The following is a 20,070-nucleotide window of genomic DNA, read 5'->3' on the forward strand; positions in this document are numbered from 1 at the left end:
GAGAGAGAGAGAGAGAGAGAGAGAGAGAGAGAGAGAGAGAGAGAGAGTGATATCTAAAGCCAGGGAGAACAGATAGGGTGGGGATAGCCTAGGATTTGGATTTCAGAGCCCTAGTGTGGGTTTCCACACATCTTACAGCCACCGGGAGCCCAGGCAGCCCAACTCTCCTTTGGCTATCTGAGGACCTGCCTGAATCACCTTACTGCCCTGGTCATCCCTGCCTCCTCAAAAGATGTTTCTTCAGCTGAACTACATGGATGTCTGCTCCTACAGTATAGAGATAAGCAGGGCATACAGCTTGGTCACCAAACACTCATATGAGCCTGTTATTCCCTCCCCTTTCTGTTTAGCATGTGTGTTTAAAGTGCTATTTTAGGGTTTTAGTATCTTAGGGTTACAAGTCCTGTCATCAACAGCAATATTCCTCAGCTCCTGATAGACTCTTGTTCAAATGAAGCACTGGCTAGAGTAGGCAGGCTGGGCTGAGACTGATGCTCAAATCACAAGTACTTCTGCACTTCAGGCCCCCTAGAGGAGAAAAGTCAGGCCACCCCCAATGTGCCCTTTCTGAATTCCTGAACCATAGGCCCCACATCAGCAGAGGCTGTGTTTGTGTCATGAAGTCTTGGGTAGTTGACTAAGGGTCAGCTGTGCATGGGACTGTGGGCATTTTCTGTGGGCTGTTGGCATTTCCTTGAAGTAGTCCATGTATGACTATTTCATGGGCAGCAAAGCAGGCTAGGCGGGGTGAAATCACTTGCTGAGAGCTTCTCAGGTATTAGGAACTGGAATGAAATCTTGACCCGGGAGTGCTCTGATCCTCGAGCCTGGCTCATGTCCTGCCTAGGTGACCCCTGCCCTGTAATGTAATCTCTAGGAATTCTTTATCATGTACTTCTTACACCACTAAACCCAACTCTGTGCCTATCTTCTACAGGATCTAAACTAACATATAGGTCTATAGGAACACAGATCCACTTCTATGTGATCCTGCCACTCCATCCACTGTATGCCACCACCACTTTAGCCTCCATATCCTACCTCATTGGTGGACCCAGGCCTTGTGGTGACAGGAAAGTCTTTACCTTGTTCACACCATCAGCCATGGCCTGGAGCGTGAGCTCTCGGGGCCCATCAACTGTCTTCCCGTTGTCTGTGGGGCCCCAACTTGCACTGTAGATATCAATCATTTGAGGCATGTGGCTGATGGAGGAGGCCTCGATGATGTCTGTCATAAAGGGCTGGTCCAGCATCCGGATCCCTGTGCAGAGGGTTGGACAAGAAACAAAACTTTGGCATCTCAACTCTCATAAGACATGGGAGCAAAGAAAAGCTTGGGTTCTTTGGTACAGTGCCCTCAGAACACCATGGAGTCTGAGGGTCAAAAATGGTGCTCTGACCACCCTACCCACTCCTTTTCAGACCTCACTCATGTCTTTCCTTGAGACAAATTTATTCTCTAAACAAAAACTCCTTGAGTTCTTAGTGGGGGGAGACACGGTAGGCAAGGGTATCCTTACTAAGCCTCTAAGTGGGAACCCAGCCTCCAGCAGTGCACAGTTGATTACTGTTGATGGAGGTGTGGGGAAACAAGGTTTCTAGGGTGAATACAGTTTTATAGAAAGAGGGAGGCAGCTGACACTTAGCAAGAAGCTTCAGGCCGCAGAGAGCTGGGGACAGGAATGTTACAAGAGGTTGAGATAAAAAAGAAGAAGGCACTATCAGTTCATCATAGCTGAGAGGGAATATAGGGAGAACAGGGGTGGAGCACACTATTATAAATGGTGAGTAACGAGGTGCTTGGCACGGTCCCTTCCTCACGCTTTTGGTATGTCTGTAAGTCTGTCTGTAAGTCTGTTGTTCTCTGATGCCTTTTGGGAGTGACATCTTGCAAGAAGGAGTAGAGCTTGATATTTAGGACTGAACTGGCCAAATCAGAGTTGCACACAAAGTCACCAGGCCAAAGAACAAAGAGGCCTCCGCTTCTGCCAAGCTACTCATAGCAACATCTGGCTGACTACAAGGCCTCTTCAGTGTTAACTCTCCAGCCAACTGACTCCTCCAGATGTTGCTGATTGGTCCAGACTGCTCTCCACAAGGCTTTGTCATGTGGGTTATACCAGCTGTAGACTAAGGTGTTAGAAAGGTGAAGTAACTCTGTGCCTGGGGACATCTGTGGTTTGAGTGTTTCCTTAAGATTTGTGCAGGTTTCCGGGTACTCAGTAGCAACATGAGAACTGAAGTAATTAGGTTGTTGTGGGGACATTGCTCTTGGAAGGGACAAGGTGGTTCACCTCAGACCCTGGTGAGTCCCATGTGAGTGAGTTGTTAGAAAGAGAGCAAAACTGAACTTCCCAGTCTCTGGCTTTCTGTTACCAGATAATCACTCTTGCATGTATTTCTGCTGGGTCCCATGGGGTCCCCCGATCTTGGCCTTTCATCTTTCAAAGCTACAAGCCAAATAAACTTCTTTAACATAACTCAGCCTCAAATATTTTGTTATAGCAACAGAAATTGAGCTAATACAAGGATTATGAAGTGAAGTGACTAGCTAAAATCTGGATCCCAACACTCCATCCTTAGTTCCCATGAAGCCATAGGAAAAGACTTGTGGACAAATGACATTATTATTCAAGGAGATTATTTCTCAATCATTATTCTATAGCACATGCAAATTAATTTAAATAAAGGCCACTCAGGTCTTCTAGGGCTTGAGGAATTAGGAAGATACTGTCTTCTTTCTCAAGGCCCATTTAAAAAATTAATTAATTTATTTACATTCCAGCTGTTGCCCCCCACTCTAGGTGCCCCTCCCACAGTTCCTGATCCCATTCCTTCTCCCCTTGCCTCTGAGAAGGTGCTCCCCACCTTCCCAAGCATCTCCCTTCCTTGGGGCCTCAAGTCTTTACAGGATTAGGGCCATCATCTCCCACTGAGGCCAGACTAGGCAGTCCTCTGCTATATATGTACAAGAAGGGGTGAGGAGGATTTGACTAGCCTGTGTATGCTGCTCAAGGCCTATTCTTACCTCAAGAGGCTAGGCATTCTCTCTTGCCTCCTAAGCGATGTGAGGTTCATCCCCCATGCTTGGATCAAAGTTTCTCCCAGAACCCATTTAGGCAATTGCAGGGGTAGCAGTGCAGCAAGGTGTTTTGGTGCCTAGAGTGCTGTTGCTGTGTTTATTTCTGTTCCTGGGTTCAGCATGATGCTGGATATTTACCTCCAGATTGATGAATTATTTTTTATTGGATATTTTATTTATTTACGTTTCAGATGTTATCCCCTTTCCTTATTCTTCCCCCACCCCCATAAATTCCATCCCTCCTCCTCCTTTTGGCTTTTATTCCATTTTGATTACATGCAAGTATTAAGGTCAGTTCTAAGTTGAGGAACTAGCAATACAATAAATGCAAATAGTCAAGGAACAAGCAAGACAATAAACACAAATAGTCAAAGAACAAGCAAGGCAGTAAACAAAGTTCTGTGATCACTCCTGTGATCACTATTTCTAAAGGCTTATCAGGAAGATCAAAATATCTGCGTCTACTTCCTTGTCCTAGCCGAAAGTCATTTTCATGCCCGAAGCCTACTTCTTTGTTCTAGCCTAATATTTAGATTCCTACCTGAAATTACTTCTTTGTTCTAGCCTAATATTTAGGTTCCTGCCTGAGATTACTTTGTTCTTGCCTAATGTCAGATTCCTGCCTGAAGCCCACTTCCTTGTTCTTGGCCAATGTCAGATTCCTGCCAAGCGGCCCCATAAGCTCTCTACAGCTCCCCCTTTTTTTATTTCATAAACAAGACTGAGCCTGTCTTAGGTTGTTCTGACAAGAATGCCTTCCTTACTCTTCGTGGAATATGCATTATCAAAAGCAATGCACTTTTGTCTTAGGTTGGTAAGACTCTCTGCAGAATCTTACCTGTCCTTGGCTTGCCAGCCTGTTAGATTAATAACTCTGTCTGGGGATCCATTTTCAGTTTTAAGTCATGTACTTTGGCTGCTAACATGTTGATGTTGTTAAAGACAAGCTTTCACATGATGGGCAGGAATAAAAGTATTCCCAGGACAACCAGGGCTAGTGTGATCAAGCTGTATATGCCATTCTTGACACTTGGCCAAAATGGAAATATTAACCTCAAGCCTTGGATAATTTTATTGGCATTATCTGCAGCATTGACACTCAGCAGAACAGCATTCTTTAAATTCATAAGCTCACTGTGCAAAGTTAAAACATCCAGAGAGGTTATGAATTATGACAAATACCCTGCAAGTGTCTTTAAACTTTTTCCTAATTATAATGACTATCATTGTAAACAGAGTGATGAATTTTTAAGAATGAATGTCTGTATCTGATGTATCTGTATCTTTCCTCTCCAACAGAAATAACAGGTTCAGAAGAACAAGTAATAAAGGCCATAGACAGCCATTAATCCCTCGGCCTCTGCCTTAACCCTGAAGTCAGGTCACCCATTTATGCCAGCTAACATTCAATTATGAATTGATATCTTTTCTTTTGGAGGAAGCTCATTTAGATTAAGACTTGGTCTGAAATTTTTAGAAGTTGTGTTTTATGAAAGCTTAAGACTACATTTGACTATGAACCTATATCTAATTTTTTTATTTTAGAAATGTAGCAGGGCACAGTGGTGCATGCCTGTAATTTTCTTGCTTTAAGGAGAAAGTTCATATGTGTTTAAAATTTGCTTAGTTCTAGACACTTAGGCCTAAGTGGCCCACCTCCACATGAAGCAACTTAGGAGGTTGAAGTAGGAAGACTGTAGCTTCAAGACCAGAACGGTCTACTTACTAAGATATTATTCCAAACAAACATTAAAAAATGCTGATGTAGCTCAGTGGTAGAGTGCTTACCTAACACACACACACACACACACACACAAATATACATACATATGTGTGTTTGTGTGTTTGTGTGTTTGTGTGTGTGTATGTATGTATGTATGTATGTATGTATGTTTGATCTTGAGTTTAATTCCTAGCAGGTCTGCAACAATTTAACAGAGAGCCCTCTGGGCTACAGAATAAACTGAACAGAAAATAATTTTAAGTGGAGCTGTGTTTGCTTTTTGGGTGGTAAATAAACAGAGAGGCCAATATTCTCTTGTTTTAGGGAGAAAGTTCATGCAGTTTTGAATTTGTCTGGTACTAATTATCCAGGCTTGAGTAGTCAACCTCAAAAAGGAAGGTGAGGCAAACTTAACATTGGCCAGAGTAGGCCTTGACTGTCCCACCAGCTGGCTGATGGCAGCCCTAGGTTTGTCAGAGTCAGTGTGAGCAGGAGGCTGTGTCTTGAACTTTATTTCTCTTTTATAACTCGGGTTCCTTATTGTGCTTCTTACTTCACCGTGTCATGAGCTCCCTTTGTGCTGAACAAGAAAGCACACAAGAGCTGATGTGTATTTATCTGGCTGCTTTAGCATTTGAGGGAGGTAGGGGTGGCCACAGACTGAGAGTTGGACTCATTCATATTCTTGGGGCCAGGCTCTTGGCATTTCTTTTAATCATGTTAACCTCCGGAGGACTGAGGCATGAATTAATTGAATGAGATTCAGAATTAATTTTGCAAATGACAGCACTATTAGTGACCAAAACACAGGCTCAGGGTGACCTGAAGTCTTTTAGAGAGGGTCTCTATCTCTCCTGTGCTCTCAGATGCCCTGTAAGCAATAGGAAGGTAGTGAGAGACAGGAAGCGAGAGGGGTCGGAGGAGCTGGGGGTCAGTGTTTGCACATCTGTAAGATGTTCTACTGACATGACTTGATAGATGGGGGAAGCTCCAGGCTGCACAGCTGGCATTTCTATCCAACTCACCCTCACCCCCAGGTCTGTACATCTCATTAATGGTCATAGGTACTCTGTCTTTTCCCACTCCACATTTAGAAGATATCGCTTGGAGCTGCAAAGGGTCAGTGGATTTCAGCAGAATCCCCCCCCCCCCTTTTTTTTTGCTCCATTCCTGTCACCAGAGGTGTGCTCTCATCTGATACCGGTGCATGCTGGAATATATCACCTGGGCACAGATAATTGGTACGTTCTGTGCTCATGAATATTAGCCCTAGAGGCTAAGAAGCGAGTTCATGCTCAGCCAGATTTTAGGGTCTAAACAGTCAGCATTCGTGATGCTTATGGTGATTTTAATTGATTAGCTTAAAAGACCCAGATACGAAGTATAGAAGCTCACGAAAGTGTTGTATAAATCAGTGATTAATAAGAATGATGATCATGTGAAAACAACTCATTGCTGACAGAAAGTCCATATTATGTGATCAACGGTATGCTTTTCATAGTCTTTACAAGATCAGTTTAAGAAATTACCTTCTCTGCTCGAACATATAATAAGGACATATGCTCAACTATGTTCATAGCAGCCTTATTTATAATAGCCAGGAGCTGGAAAGAACCCAGATGTCCTTCAACTGAGGAATGGATTAAAAAAATGTGGTATATTTACACAATGGAGTATTACTCAGCTATTAAAAACAATGAATTTGAGAGGTTCCTAGGTAAATGGATGGAACTAGAAATTATCATACTGAGTGAGGTAAGCCAATCACAAAAGAACACACATGGTATTCACTCACTGATTATTGGATATTAGCCCAGAACCTTAAAATGCCCAAGATGCAACTCACAGGCCACATGAAGTCCATAAAGAATGAAGACCAAGTGGGGGTGATTCGGTCCTTCTTAGAAGGAGCAACAAAATACTCAAGGGAGCAAATATGGAGACAAAGCGAGGGACAAAAACTGAAGGAGGGGCCGTCTGAAGACCTTTCCACCTGAGTATCCATCCCATGTGCAGTCACCAAAGGTAGATGCTGATGTGGAAGTCAGGAAGTGCATGCTGATAAGAGCCTGATATGGATGTCTCCTCAGAGGTCTTCAAGAGTCTGACATATTCAGAGGCAGATGCTCACAACTAGCCATTGAAGTGATTATGGGGTTCTCAATGGAGGAGTTAGAGTGAAGACTGAAGGAGCTGAAAGGATTTGTGGCCCCATGAGGAGAGCAACAATACCAACCAACCACAGCTCCCAGGGTCTAAACCACCAGCCTGGGAGCACTTATGGAGGGATCCAGGGCCTTAGCTGAATATATAAGAGTGGAGGGCCCTGCTGGGCACAGGTGGAAGATGAGATCCTTGACCTCATGAAGGCTGGACGCCCCAGGGGGTGGGAGTTTTGAGGGTGGGGAGGTGGGAGTGGGGGGGTAGATAGAGGTTACATCCACAAAGAAGAAGGAGGAGGTGTGAGGGGATTGGGGGTTCCCGGGTGGGTGGGGGATGGGGTAAGGGGACAACATATGAAATGTAAATAAAACATCCAATAAAAAAATTAAAAAAAAAAAAAAAAAAAGAAATTACCTTCTCTTTTTAATGCACACTAAGATCGGACACCACCACGGACTACCATGAGATGAAGCACGTCTCTCTCCTCAAGTGTTTATCCTTTTATGGTGAAAACATCAGCTAAAGGTGATCTCATTTCCTGTGCGGTTTCATCTGCTCTCGTTTGAAAAGGGAGGCAGCCGAGGGCAAATCCACCCGGACCTGCTATGCTTTGGGTTACCCTGGGAAGCCCAAGGTGTTATGGAACTAACTGTGAGCCCATGCACAAGTCACTGACCTTCCTGTCTTCCCCCTTGCTTTACTCTGCTCAGAGTGGAAATAATTATGTCACATTGTCTAGTTTCTCCACCTCTGTCTTGGTCTGAGGGAGATAGATGTCTCAGCTGCTAGTCACCATGGCACAACAGATATGAACTATATAAATGAGTTGAGGGCCTGAGGCAGCATCACCCCAAAGGCGGGGCGCTTTTGGGACGGTTTGTTGTATTTGTCCATTTATGTACTTATTTATGATTTTAAATTTCAATTTTTCTCAATCTCCATTTTTCAGTATTTATGTGTGCACATGTGTGTATGATGTATGCATGTATGTATCATGTATTGTGGTGGTTTGAACATGGTTGGCCCAGGGAGTGGCACTATTAGGGGATTGTGGCCTTGTTAGAGTAGTTGTGGCCTTGCTGGAGGAAATGTGTCATCATGGGCGTGGGCTTTAAGAGCCTCCTCCTAGCTGTCTGGAAGCCAGTCTTCTCCTGTCTGCCTTCGGAACAAGATGTAGAACTCTCAGCTCCTCCTGCACCATGACTGCCTGCATGCTGCCCTGCTCCCACCTTGATGATAATGGACTGAACCTCTGAATCTGTAAGCCAGACCCAGTTAAATGTTGTCCTTGATCATGGTGTCTGTTCACAGCAGTAAAACCCAAAGTAAGACATGCATGCATGTATGTATGTATGTATGTATGTATGTATGTATGCATGTATGTGTATGTATGCATGTATGTATCTATGTGTGCATGTATGATGTGTGGTGTGTGCGTGTACACATGCCATGGTATGCATGGGGAGGTCAGAGGACAACTTTCAGGAGTCAGTTCCCTCCTTCCCTTCTAGGTTCCAGGACTGAACTCAGGCAAGGCACACGTGGCTACATGCTCATCTACTGAACCATCTTTCAAGTCCAGTCCTTTTGCTGAACAGGTAAAATACAGTCTAAAAGTGAACATTTAAAAAGGAGAAAAATCCGGTTATCTCCTTACATAATTACCCACTGAAGAGAGGGATTTTTTCCTAAAATAAATAAAATTGGTCTTTTGTTTCAAAATTCATATTAAAGAAGTGACTAAGGGACTATCAATAATTAAAATTTCAGATGCTTTTTGAAATGATTTAAATTCCAGACTACACCGATAGTCCTGGACACCAGTCTCCATGTTAGACAACTACTCATAAGGAGTCAGCCTGGTTGGAATTCTTCCTGCCTCCTTCCCTGGCTGAGTGGAGAAGAGGCAGAAACAACTGCGTCCTTAAAACAGATGCCAGAACGCTGGGAGATCCTGCTTTGCCCCTCTCCCCCAGGGTCCACCAGTTATGACCCATCAGGGGGGGCAGGAAAGTGGAGCCTGAACTACACTCCTTTAAAGAGATTTTTATGGGTCTCACATGTCCCTGAGTGAACAAATGAAGAGGAAGAAACTGCTTTCTTCCTCCTCTCCTCCCTTCCTCTCCCTTTCCCTCTCCCTCTCCCTCTCCCGCTCCCTCTCCTTCTCCCTCTCCCTCTCCCCCTCCCTCTCCCTCTCCCTCTCCCTCTCCCTCTCCCTCTCCCTCTCCTTCTCCTTCTCCCTCTCCTCCTCCCCTCCCCCTCCCCCCTCTATCTCCTTCCCTCCCTTTCCCCCACTGTCTCTTTCTCTCCCCCTTTAGAAGATTTATTTTCTGTATCCATTCCTCTGTTGAAGGACATCTGGGTTCTTTCCAGCTTCTGGCTATTATGAATAAGGCTGCTATGAACATAGTGGGGCATGTGTCCATGTTATATGTTGGAGCATCTTCTGGGTGTATGTCCAGGAGTGATAAAGCTGGGTCCTCAGGTAATGCTATGTCCAGTTTTCTGAGGAACCACCAGACTGATTTCCAGAGTGGTTGTACCAGCTTGCAATTCCACCAACAATGGAGGAGTGTTCCTCTTTCTCTACATCCTCGCCAGCATCTGCTATCACCTGAGTTTTTGATCTTAGCCATTCTGACTGGTGTGAGGCTGGAATCTCAGGCTTGTTTTGATTTGCATTTCCCTGATGACTAAGGATGTTGAACATTTGTTTAGGTGTCTCTCAGCCATTGGTGTTTCCTCAGTTGAGAATTCTTTGTTTAGCTCTATACCCCATTTTTAAAATAGGGATATTTGGTTGTTTGCAGTCTAATTTCTTGAGTTCTTTGTATATATTGGATGTTAGCCCTCCATTGGATGTAGCATTGGTAAAGATCTTTTCCTAACCTGTTGGTTGCCATTTTGTCCTATTGACAGTGTCCTTTACCTTACAGAAGATTTTCAATTTTATGAGGTCCCATTTGTCAATTCTTGATCTTAGAGCATAAGCCACTGGTGTTCTGTTCAGGAACTTTTCCCCTGTGCCCAAGTATCACAATGGAGAATTACTCAGCTATTAAAAACAATGAATTGATGAAATTCTTAGGCAAAGGGAAGGAACTAGAAAATATCATCCTGAGTGAGGTATCCCAACCACAAAAGAACATACATGGTATGCGCTCACTGATAAGTGGTTATTAGCCCAAAAGCTTGCAATACCCAAGATACAACTCACGGACCACATTAAGCTCATGAAGAAAGAAGACCAAAGTGTGGGTGCTTTGATCCTTCTTAGAAGGAGTAACAAAATACTCATGAGAGAAAATATGGAGACAAAGTGTGGGACAGAAACTGAAGGAGGGGCCATCCAGAGACTGCTCAGGGTATCCATCCTATGTGCAGTCACCAAAGGCAGACGCTGATGTGGATGACAGGAAGTACATGCTGACAGGAGCCTGATATAGCTGTCTCCTTAGAGGTCTGCCAGAGTCTAACATATACAGAGGTGGGTGCTCACAGCTAACCATTGAACTGATCATGGGTTTTCCAATGGAGAAGGTAGAGAAAAGACTGAAAGAGCTGAAAGGGTTTCCAGCTCCATGGGGAGAGCAACAATACCAACCAACCAGAGCTCCCAAGGTCTAAACTACCAGCCTGTGAGCACACAGGGAGGGACCCATGGCTCTAGCTGTATATGTAGGGGAGGATAGCTTTGTTGGGCGTACGTGGGAGAGAAGGGCCTTGGTCCTTTGAAAGCTGGATGCCCCAGTGTGGGGGAATTTGAGGGTGGGAAGGTGGGAGTGGGTGGGTGGGGGCACATTCTCATAGAAGCAGGAGGAGGGGGGATTGGATAGGGGTTTTTTTGTTGGGGGAATGGGGAAAGGGGATAAATCTGAAATGTAAATAAAATATCTAATAAAGGAGAAATTTAAAAAAAAAAGAAGATTCATATTCTATTTCATAAACAGCTCAGGTTGGTTTCTTACACAAGATGCTTCTGATTTAGCCTCCCATGTTCTTGGATTATAGGTTCGTGCCACTAAACCATGACAAACCCTTTTCTCTCTTCTTTTCAAGACCCACTAAGTATTCCAACCAGCAGCACCTCCCTAATCTGTTACCAAACACTTTCAGACTGCCACAGATCAACAATTATCTCAGTCGATCACCAGGTGGCGCTTTAGCCTTCCATTGCATAGAAAAAGGAATTTCTTTGGAAGAGTTTGGTTCATTTCTAGTGAAATACACACACACACACACACACACACACACACACACACACACACACACACGGCAGATTTCAGAATTATTAGCCTGAATGAATAAAAGGTTTTCCTCTCTCAATTTAGTATGGTTGGGGATGCTGAAACTGGTTTTGCTTGCAATTCTTGACCAACTTTGGTGTTTCCTCAAGCAGAAGCCCTCACTGTTTTCTGATACTCTAATGGGGCACAGCATCTGGTTGGACCAGACAGGCATGTCCAACCTGCTGCTTACAGGCTAGAAGAGGCTACATAAGACTGTACCTACTTGCTTTTGGTTTTGCTTTTAGGGAATGCAGGGACTGGGGGTTAGGGAATTGAGATATTTCTAAAGTAAAACATCCAAGGGAAAGAGAAAAACAGGAAAGCAGGCAAAGGAGAAGAAGGAAGAGCCCTGATGTGCATTCAACTCTCTTATCTTTTTCAGAAACATGTGTATGTGTGTATGTATGTGTCTGCCTCTCTCTCTCTCTGCTCACACATGTGCATATGTGTTTGTCTCTCTTTCTGAGTGTGTGTGCACATGTGTGTACATAGTCCATATGCCTGCTTGTGTTCAATTATGCATGTACTTGTAGAGATTATGGACAACTTTGGGTATTATCTTTAGGAACACTATTCATTTCCTTGTGGACAGTGTGTCACTGGCTTAGAGCTCACTAATTAGGCTAGAATAAGTGCCCAGGAAATGCCTGGGATCCTTCTGTCTCCCTGTCCCTAATACTGGGATCATTTTTCTTTTAGAAATAATTACACCATTTCTCTCTTCCTATTCCTTCATCCAAACCCTCTCATATACCCCTCCTTGTTCTCTTTCAAATGCATGGCCTCTTTTATATCAATTGTTGCTATGTGCATATATAACTGTACATATATTCTTACGTATAACCCACTCAGTCCATATAATGTTACTTGTATATGTGTTAATTCTATGATCATTTGGTATTGAATAGCAAAATGGTGTCCTTAAAGACAATTTCTCAAATCCTAAGCATTCCCTAGTTGCCTGTAGCTCTTTGTGTAGGGTTGAATCCTTGTGGTCTTTCCCCTGTCCATTTTGGCATGTGTATTGTTTTCCTTGTTCAGCTCATGTTTAGGACACCCTGTTGATGATATTTTATGAGTGTAGCTTCTAACATTACTAAGAGACAGTCTCACAGGAAACTCCCTGATCCTTTGGCTCTTACAACTTTTTGCTCTCTCTTCTACAAATTTTCCTGAGGCTCAGGTGCCCAAGCTGTTTTATAGATATACCCATTGGAACTGGTATCCACAGCTCAACATTTGATTGGTTGAAGATTTTTTGTTATGGTCCCCATCTGTTGCAAAGAAACCACACTTATCTGTGTGTATAAGGATGAATATTAGAATGTAGTTGGGAATTATGATGGTTTAGTGAAGTGGTGGTTGTAGGTTCTCCTCCAAGATTCATGACCTCACTAGCTTTGGATAGTTGATTAGGATTCCTGCATCAGGCACGGTTTCCCTCTTGTTGAGTGGACCTTAAGTCTAAGTAGAGAGCTGCTGGTTACCAAGGTATACATGCCATGACTGTACTGTTAGGATTATCATGCCATGCTGGCTATTGTTGTGGTTCAAAATGCTTGACATTCATATGGGGGTTCTGAGAATCAAGCTCAGGTCCTTGTACTTAAAAGGCAGGTATTTTATCAACAAAGCCAGCCTCCAGCCCCCAGCCCCCTGATATAATCTTTTGTGAAATTCTGCACCCAGTTCAGGCAGGTGTCTCCGTAAGCACTCTGAAAAGAGCTAAGGGTGGGTTTGTAGAGCATCCATTTGCTTTATTTAGGCCTCTAGAATGAAAGTGTCAGTACAAAGTAGGCTTATGGTTCAATTAAATTGCCAGGAAAGAAATTATCTGTCTGTTTCTCTCTAAATCTCCATTGACTTTCTGTTCTCATTCTTAAAATCCTTGTAAGGAGGGAAGTGTGAAGTACTAGATGCAGCTGGGCTTTATAGAAGGTTACAGGTGAATCAAGTCTCCTTAAAGATGAGTTGGACCATATAAAACAGTTTCAAGACCATCCAGTATCTTTACAAATAATCCTTCACACCTGTAAATACAAATATGTTCTCTCAATAAAAATGTTATTGACATTGACATAATACTTTAAAGTAGCAACTTTGTATTAATATCAAGTTAAAAACCTGAAATAATCTTTTTTTTTTCTGTCAGAAAACAAGATTGTGGTTACTCTTGAGTAGGTATGGGTAATACCTGGACACAGGGTCATGAGGAGGAGGCCTTTGGGGTTTGGTTGGGTTTTGTTGGTCACATGGGTGATACATTTATGAAAATCCATTCACATTTGAGCTATGTGTTTGTGATCTGCCTATTTTGGGGGTATCTGATGCTTAAAGAATGTGTGTGCAGGTTAAAATGAAATGTCTTTCCAATGCTTGCTCCACCTGTGGGTCACAGAACTCCTGCCCAGTGGGATAAATGTACTGAGCTCTGCAAATTGGAGATGAGAATGTGACAGCTCCCAGGGCAGACTGCCCAGCATGATGCCTGTCTCTTGCAGGGCTGGCTTACCTGCCACCTTGGAGTTGTATGCTACGCCGACTCCACAGATATTGTTGCTGGCTGCAGCAGAAACTTCTCCTGCACACCTAGTTCCATGGCTGTGGGGAAAATAGAGACATGTCAAATACATGGTCAAAAGCATTTATAGGGGATTTCTTCAATCCTGTCTGCTGGGAGCAACTTAGTCTTTAAAGATTAAGCTGTACTTGAGGCCCCACCCCATGGCCCATCCAATTATCTGTCTGTCAACACCCAAATTCCCTTCTGTCCTCCCCTTTCTCCAGTTGCCTTCCAAACCCTGGGTTGTGTCTATTATAAAGAGGTTTTTGAGAATACTTTTAACTGCAACCATTGGTCTTTACTTTAAAATTTGGAGCATCTTCCAGTGGAAAACATAGGTTTTCTTAAAAAACACACTATAAAATAGGTGTGTGCTGGCCTGTGGCTGACCAGCTTGATTTTTTTGGAAGCACTAGGATCTGTGGGTGGGTAGTTACTTCCAAGGGTGTCTCAGCATCGAGGAGTGAGATGTTGCCTCAACAGTGGAGTGATGGTCACTCATTCATTGAACTAGGTTTCCACTTTGACACAGAAATAAGAAATCACATTCTGGCAGTATTGTGGAAAAGAAGAAGTTAAAGGACTCCCCGTTTCCAGGTGATTTGACTCTAGACATAAAGGCCCTAAAGATGCCACCAGAAAATTCTGAACCAATAACCAGAAGTCCAGCAAAGTAACAGGATACAAAATTAGCATACAGAATCCAATAGCTTTTTTAGACATCAATGATAAACACACTAAGACAGAAAATAGAAAAACAATCCTAATAGCCCAATAATAGCCAAAACAATAAGAGCAACAAGAACATCAACAACAAAAACATGAACAACAAGAACAAGAACAACATGAACAAGAACAATAAGAATAAATGACAACAAAACAAATTAACCTAATCAATCTGAATTAACCTAACCAAGAAAGTGAGAATATTGAATATATTGGAAACTTTCTAAGTCTGAAGAAATAACATCTTATTGTCAAGTTCTGGGTAATAACTAATAGGACTGGCAATAGCCTGTAATCTTTTTTTCGGGGAGGAGGTAATGTAATCCTATTGGCCAACAACTCAAAACGAGGTAGCTCATTCCTTACTGAGGTTTTATTTGATATCATATGGCATCTAGTCAGTGTATTGTACTTCTATTATAGAGTAAATGCCATTTAAACTTTTTATGCATACATATTGAAAGCTTCTAAAATAGTATATTTCCATATGGGTTTTCAAAAGGCCTCTTTAATATTAGTTATCACTCCCCAAATCCTCTACCCTGCCTTCCCATTCCCCATTCCTTTTAATCCTTCCTGTTCCATTTTTCACTTCCATCCTTTAAAAACACTATCATCTATATACTGGAGTAATAGAATATGTAGAAATCTGGGTAATAATCAGCTGAAAGCTTTATTCATACTGTCTAGCTTTATAGTTCAGGAAGGTGCTACACATGCCACCAGAGGAGAAAAGAAATCAACAGATTTGACTCAGTTGTGAACCCTGAAAACCATAATAGTGAGTTGCCTGGCAAGATATGCCCACTGTTGGCAATAATGGCATGAATGTCATGGGGTAACCAACCATTTTTGAATGGATTTAAGTCCTGCTCCATGAGATAAAGTCCATTGGTCATAGGAAAATAGTAGTAGCGAAAAACCTACTGTTTTTGGTATTTTGAATGAGAATGGCTCATGTATACTTGGTTCCAGGTTGATTGGACTGTTTGGGAAGGATTAGGAGGGGTGGACTTGTTGTAGGTTGTGTGTCACTGTGGCTGGGCTTTGAGGTTTCAAAAGCCCAACTATTCTCAGTTCTCTGTCTCTCTCTTTCTCTCTCTCTCTCTCTTCCTCTCTCTCTCTCTCTCTCTCTCTCTCTCTGCCTCTGTCTACCTCTTGCTTGTGGATTAGATATAAGCTCTCAACTACTGTCCCAGCACTGTGCCTACCTGCTTGCTTCCACGCTCTCAACCATGATAGTCATGAAATCACCCTCTGAACTGTAAGCCCCAATAAAAATTTTCTTCTATAAGTTGCCTTGGTCTTATCACAGTAATAGAAAGGTCATTGAGACACTATTACTCTGATAAATGGACATAGCAATATAGTAATTTCTAATGACCTATTGCTATACTCATAGAACAAAGCATCATTCAACTCTCACCAGAGAAACTGTAGATGGCAATTTGCATTGGATCCACAATTGGCCAATGTGAAGAAGTGATTATGAGATGTATATATCATAGCTCTCCCCTCAACACTCAGTGGTCCATGTGAAAGGGGGTGTGGAAAGACAGTAGGGGCCAGAGGTGGTGGATGACTTAAGAAAGCAGTGCTTCCTAGACATGATAGCACAAGTACATGTATGAACTCACAGTGATTGTGATAGCTAGATCAAGCAAGAGAACAATTTCAGTATGGAGTGAGGGGGAGGAAGTCAGGAAGTTCCAACCCTAGCTGAGGAGCTATTGGCAATTGATGACTGATAGAAGAGAGAAAGTCCATTTTCTTCAAGAATGCAGTTACATGCTCTAGGAGGTGGCCTATATCCATGCACATACTTGCAACCCTGAGTGGACTCAGTGTGTTGTCAACAAGAACAGCAACAACCTCTTCCTCCTCCTTCTCCTCTTCCTCATGGCATTGAGACTGAATAGTGACAGGGGAGGTGGGGAGGAATTGGAGTACAGGGATTTTGTATACTGTATACATGTACAAGATTCTCAAATAATGAAAAATAAGAATTCATTAACATTAGCAATCAGGGAAATGCAGTTTAAAACAACTTTGAGATTTCATCTCATCTCTGTCAGAATGGCAATCATCAGGAAATCAAATGATAACAAATGCTGGTGAGGCTGTTGGGGAACGATAATCCTTATTGACTTTTAGTGGTAGTACAAACTGGTATGGTCACTGTGGAAAAACAGTATGAAGAGTCCTTAAAAAGTTGTGAATAGAACTATCATATGACTGAGCAAGTCAGCTACTGGGCATCTACCCAAAGGACTGTACATACATACACTTAGTTGTTCATGTTTGCTGTTGCTTAATTCATAGTAGCCAGGAAATGAGATCAGCTCATATGTCCATCAACTGATAGATGGAGATAAAAATGCGGTATATACTATAGAATTTTATTAAGCTGTGAATAAAAATAAAATTATGAAAATTTCAGGTACTGGATGAAACTGGAAACAATTGTGTTGATTGAGTTACTCAGACACAGAAAAACAAACACCACATGTGGACCTTAGCTTCTAATTTTGTGTGTTTAACTTGGAGTGCCCTTAGAAATCAGAACATTAGAAGGAGGCTACTGAGAGGGGCTGCCGGAAGGGAGAGGTCAGGGAATATAAAATTAGTAATATAAAAGTAGAGAGGGGTAGGAGGTTTAAAGGCTTAGAGGACAGAGACCCGAGGATGGAAGGTAACTAAAATGAAGGTGATATGAAAAAGATATAAACCATTACTCTCTTGTAACTAAATTTAGAAAATGTGTTTTACATTTAAAAAAAGTTTAAAGAGAGACACCTTTCATGGCTGGAAGAAATGTTCCTAGAAGCCATCGGCTGTTAAACAAAATCTTCTATGGCAGGAGTCAGAGAACTCCTTTGGAGTTGATGGTAATGGAGAGTTCAAAGGTCATTGCCCTCACAGTCTAGACTCTTGAGACTTCTCTTAGTTGCTCAGAATTAGATGATAAGACCTTATTGCTGAAGACTCTGTGCACTGTGGCTACTTGATATAAATAAATAAAGCTGGAACTGAGCTGGACGCTTTCTCTATGCTGGTGTTCACAGACCTGAAAGGCGTTATGCAGGAGAGAAGGAGGAGAAAAGGCATCAGTGGTCTTATCTTCCTAGGAATCTTGTGATCTATGAGACCAACTCACCATGCACAATGTGCTCACTTGTGCAATAATGGCATTACTGTCATGGGTGTAACCAATTATCCTCTGATTGGATTTGAGGCCCTGTGGTCAGGAACTCTATGCTGGTACGAGAAGCCTGGCCCTAAACCCATGCTGGAGGAGATCATAGGCCCTGAGGATAATAATGCAGAGATGAATATTATTGTTTAGCTAGACTGACATTGTATCAAACTGCTTTCTAAATATTTGCTTCTAGCTACAGACATCTTCTATTCTTGGCATTAATCAGAGAAACTCCTTTTCAGTGAATGGTGTTTAATGTGGAGACTCATGACTGTACAAGGTGATGAGAGTAAATGAGGGTCGCCAAACAAGACATTTACATCATCCCCTCTAAAGCACAGGGAAGATGGCAGAAGAGGACTAGAAATAAGGTAAGAGATGGGGACAAGGGCTATAAAATGCCATCTTCAGGACAAGACACAGCCCTTGAAATTATGAATTCATAGAGCAACTAGGGATGCCTGCACTAGGCTTATCAATAGCTTTACACAGACTGAAGAGAAGCTCTACCCTTTTCTGCTGAACTATTTGTAAAGGATAGATTCTGGAAGGGGAGGCATCATTGCTTTTATCTGTGCACCCACTGGTGGTCCCACTAAGTGTCATTGGGTAGTTCCAATCCAATGGTCATACAAATGGCCCAGGGTCACCAAACAAAATCAAAAGCCATGAATTTGGTAAAGGGACAGTAAAGGGGGAGTTGTTGAATAGAAATCAGAGGGAGATAAGAGAAGATGTGGGGAAAGAGTAATCAGAATATATCATATATGTGTATGGAATTATCAAAAAAATCAATCAAAATATATTTAAAGAATATGATGATACACAATGTTTAATAATCAAATCAGAGAATGAATGCGTCTCTCTCCTTAAACACTTATTTCTTTGTGTTGGGAAACTTCGAAGTCTTATCTTCCAGTTCTTTACAAAATATATAACACATTGTTGTGGACTGTAGTTTCCCTTTTATGCTGTAGACCACTAGGACTTAATCTATATTTTAGTACTATTCATCTAACCTGCTTCTGTGCCCCCTCTTCCTCATCCTTCCCAACTTCCAGTGACTAATATTCTTCTTCCTATTCTTCTGACTTCAGCTTTCTCAGTTTACACACACACACACACACACACACACACACGCACACACACACACACGCACAACCTAACTGGAGTCTGATTAAGTTTGGTTGGGCCATAGGTGCCAGTGCTGAGTCCTGAAAGAAGCAGCAATCATTACTCAAAGTGCATCACACATGAAAAAATGACCAGACCAGGTGTGAGACCAATGCCATGACTCCTCAAGGGAAAATACCATTTCTGCCTCACAGGGCTCGTTAAAGACTCTGGGAGATATGCCTGTGAGCTGGTTTGCACAAATGTTTTGGTCCCTTGAATTCTTTAAGTGAGGAGTGTATGCCATGGGCTCTCCTGAGGGATATATGAGAAGGCAGATTGTGTTGCTATCTTAGGCAGCACTGACAATGGGAAACAACAAATTAAGGATCCCATAATCCTTTACTTAGGCAAAAATTTGAGATCTGACTTCCTTGTTCTAAGTGACTTGATACTCAACAAACCAGTGTCTTAGGGCCCTGCTTTGCCTGGGTGGCTTCATATTACAAGCATTTCTGACTTCATTTTGAGTGTAAATGTAGAGACAGAGTGGACTTGGCACCTTGGAGGACATGTAATCACACCTCTGTCTGACACCACTCATGAGGCAGACTGGTAAATAACTTATCCCTAAAAGCATAAAGAAGGCCACACTATAAAAGTAGTTTTGGGACCATAAGAGCAAAACCATATCAGAAAAATCCTGTCCATGAAGTTATTGAATAATATAGACTGGGGAAGCACACAGCACCCTCCCTGAGTCCCATCAAGAGGACACCTAATACTGGGGCGGCAACACAACATAGTGATCTATTATCACCTGTTGTGTGAATCAAGGGGCCAGCAGGTAGAGAGCTATCAACTGCCTTGAGAGTTTTATCTTGGCTCAGACTTCACTGCTGGTGCAGCCTAGTTGAACCTGCTTGTCCACTGTTTGTCTGTCTGGATTCTGTCCTGTACCTTTCCTGTATGACCTTCTTGATCCTATACCTCACCCTTACAGCTTGACTCAACCCTGGTGCTCAATACTGAGTTGCATCTGTTGTAACTCAACAACTTTGATACTTAATTCTCACAGAGACTCTGCATCTATCAGCCTCCTCCCTCTGTCTCCAGTTAGACCTCTTTGAGTTCCTTTAAGTCTACTTTTACTCTTTGATTCTGGATCTATCTATCTATCTATCTATCTATCTATCTATCTATCTATCTATC

General features: G+C 42.5%; 1 protein-coding gene across 1 annotated transcript in view; it reads right to left on the bottom strand.

The window, feature by feature from the left end:
• The window catches only part of Pcsk2 (proprotein convertase subtilisin/kexin type 2), a 252,744-nt gene that overhangs the window by 32,514 nt on the left and 200,160 nt on the right, over positions 1-20,070 (bottom strand). Inside the window, exons 7-8 of the mRNA XM_028754882.1 lie at positions 13,770-13,858; positions 1,086-1,261 (exon numbers count right to left, since the gene is read on the bottom strand). Of these exons, the coding sequence (XP_028610715.1) occupies positions 1,086-1,261; positions 13,770-13,858 (265 nt within the window). The remainder of the gene's footprint in view (positions 1-1,085; positions 1,262-13,769; positions 13,859-20,070) is intronic.

The sequence above is a fragment of the Grammomys surdaster genome, unplaced genomic scaffold, assembly GCF_004785775.1.
Source record: "Grammomys surdaster isolate TR1022 unplaced genomic scaffold, NIH_TR_1.0 129, whole genome shotgun sequence".
NCBI lineage: Eukaryota > Metazoa > Chordata > Mammalia > Rodentia > Muridae > Grammomys > Grammomys surdaster.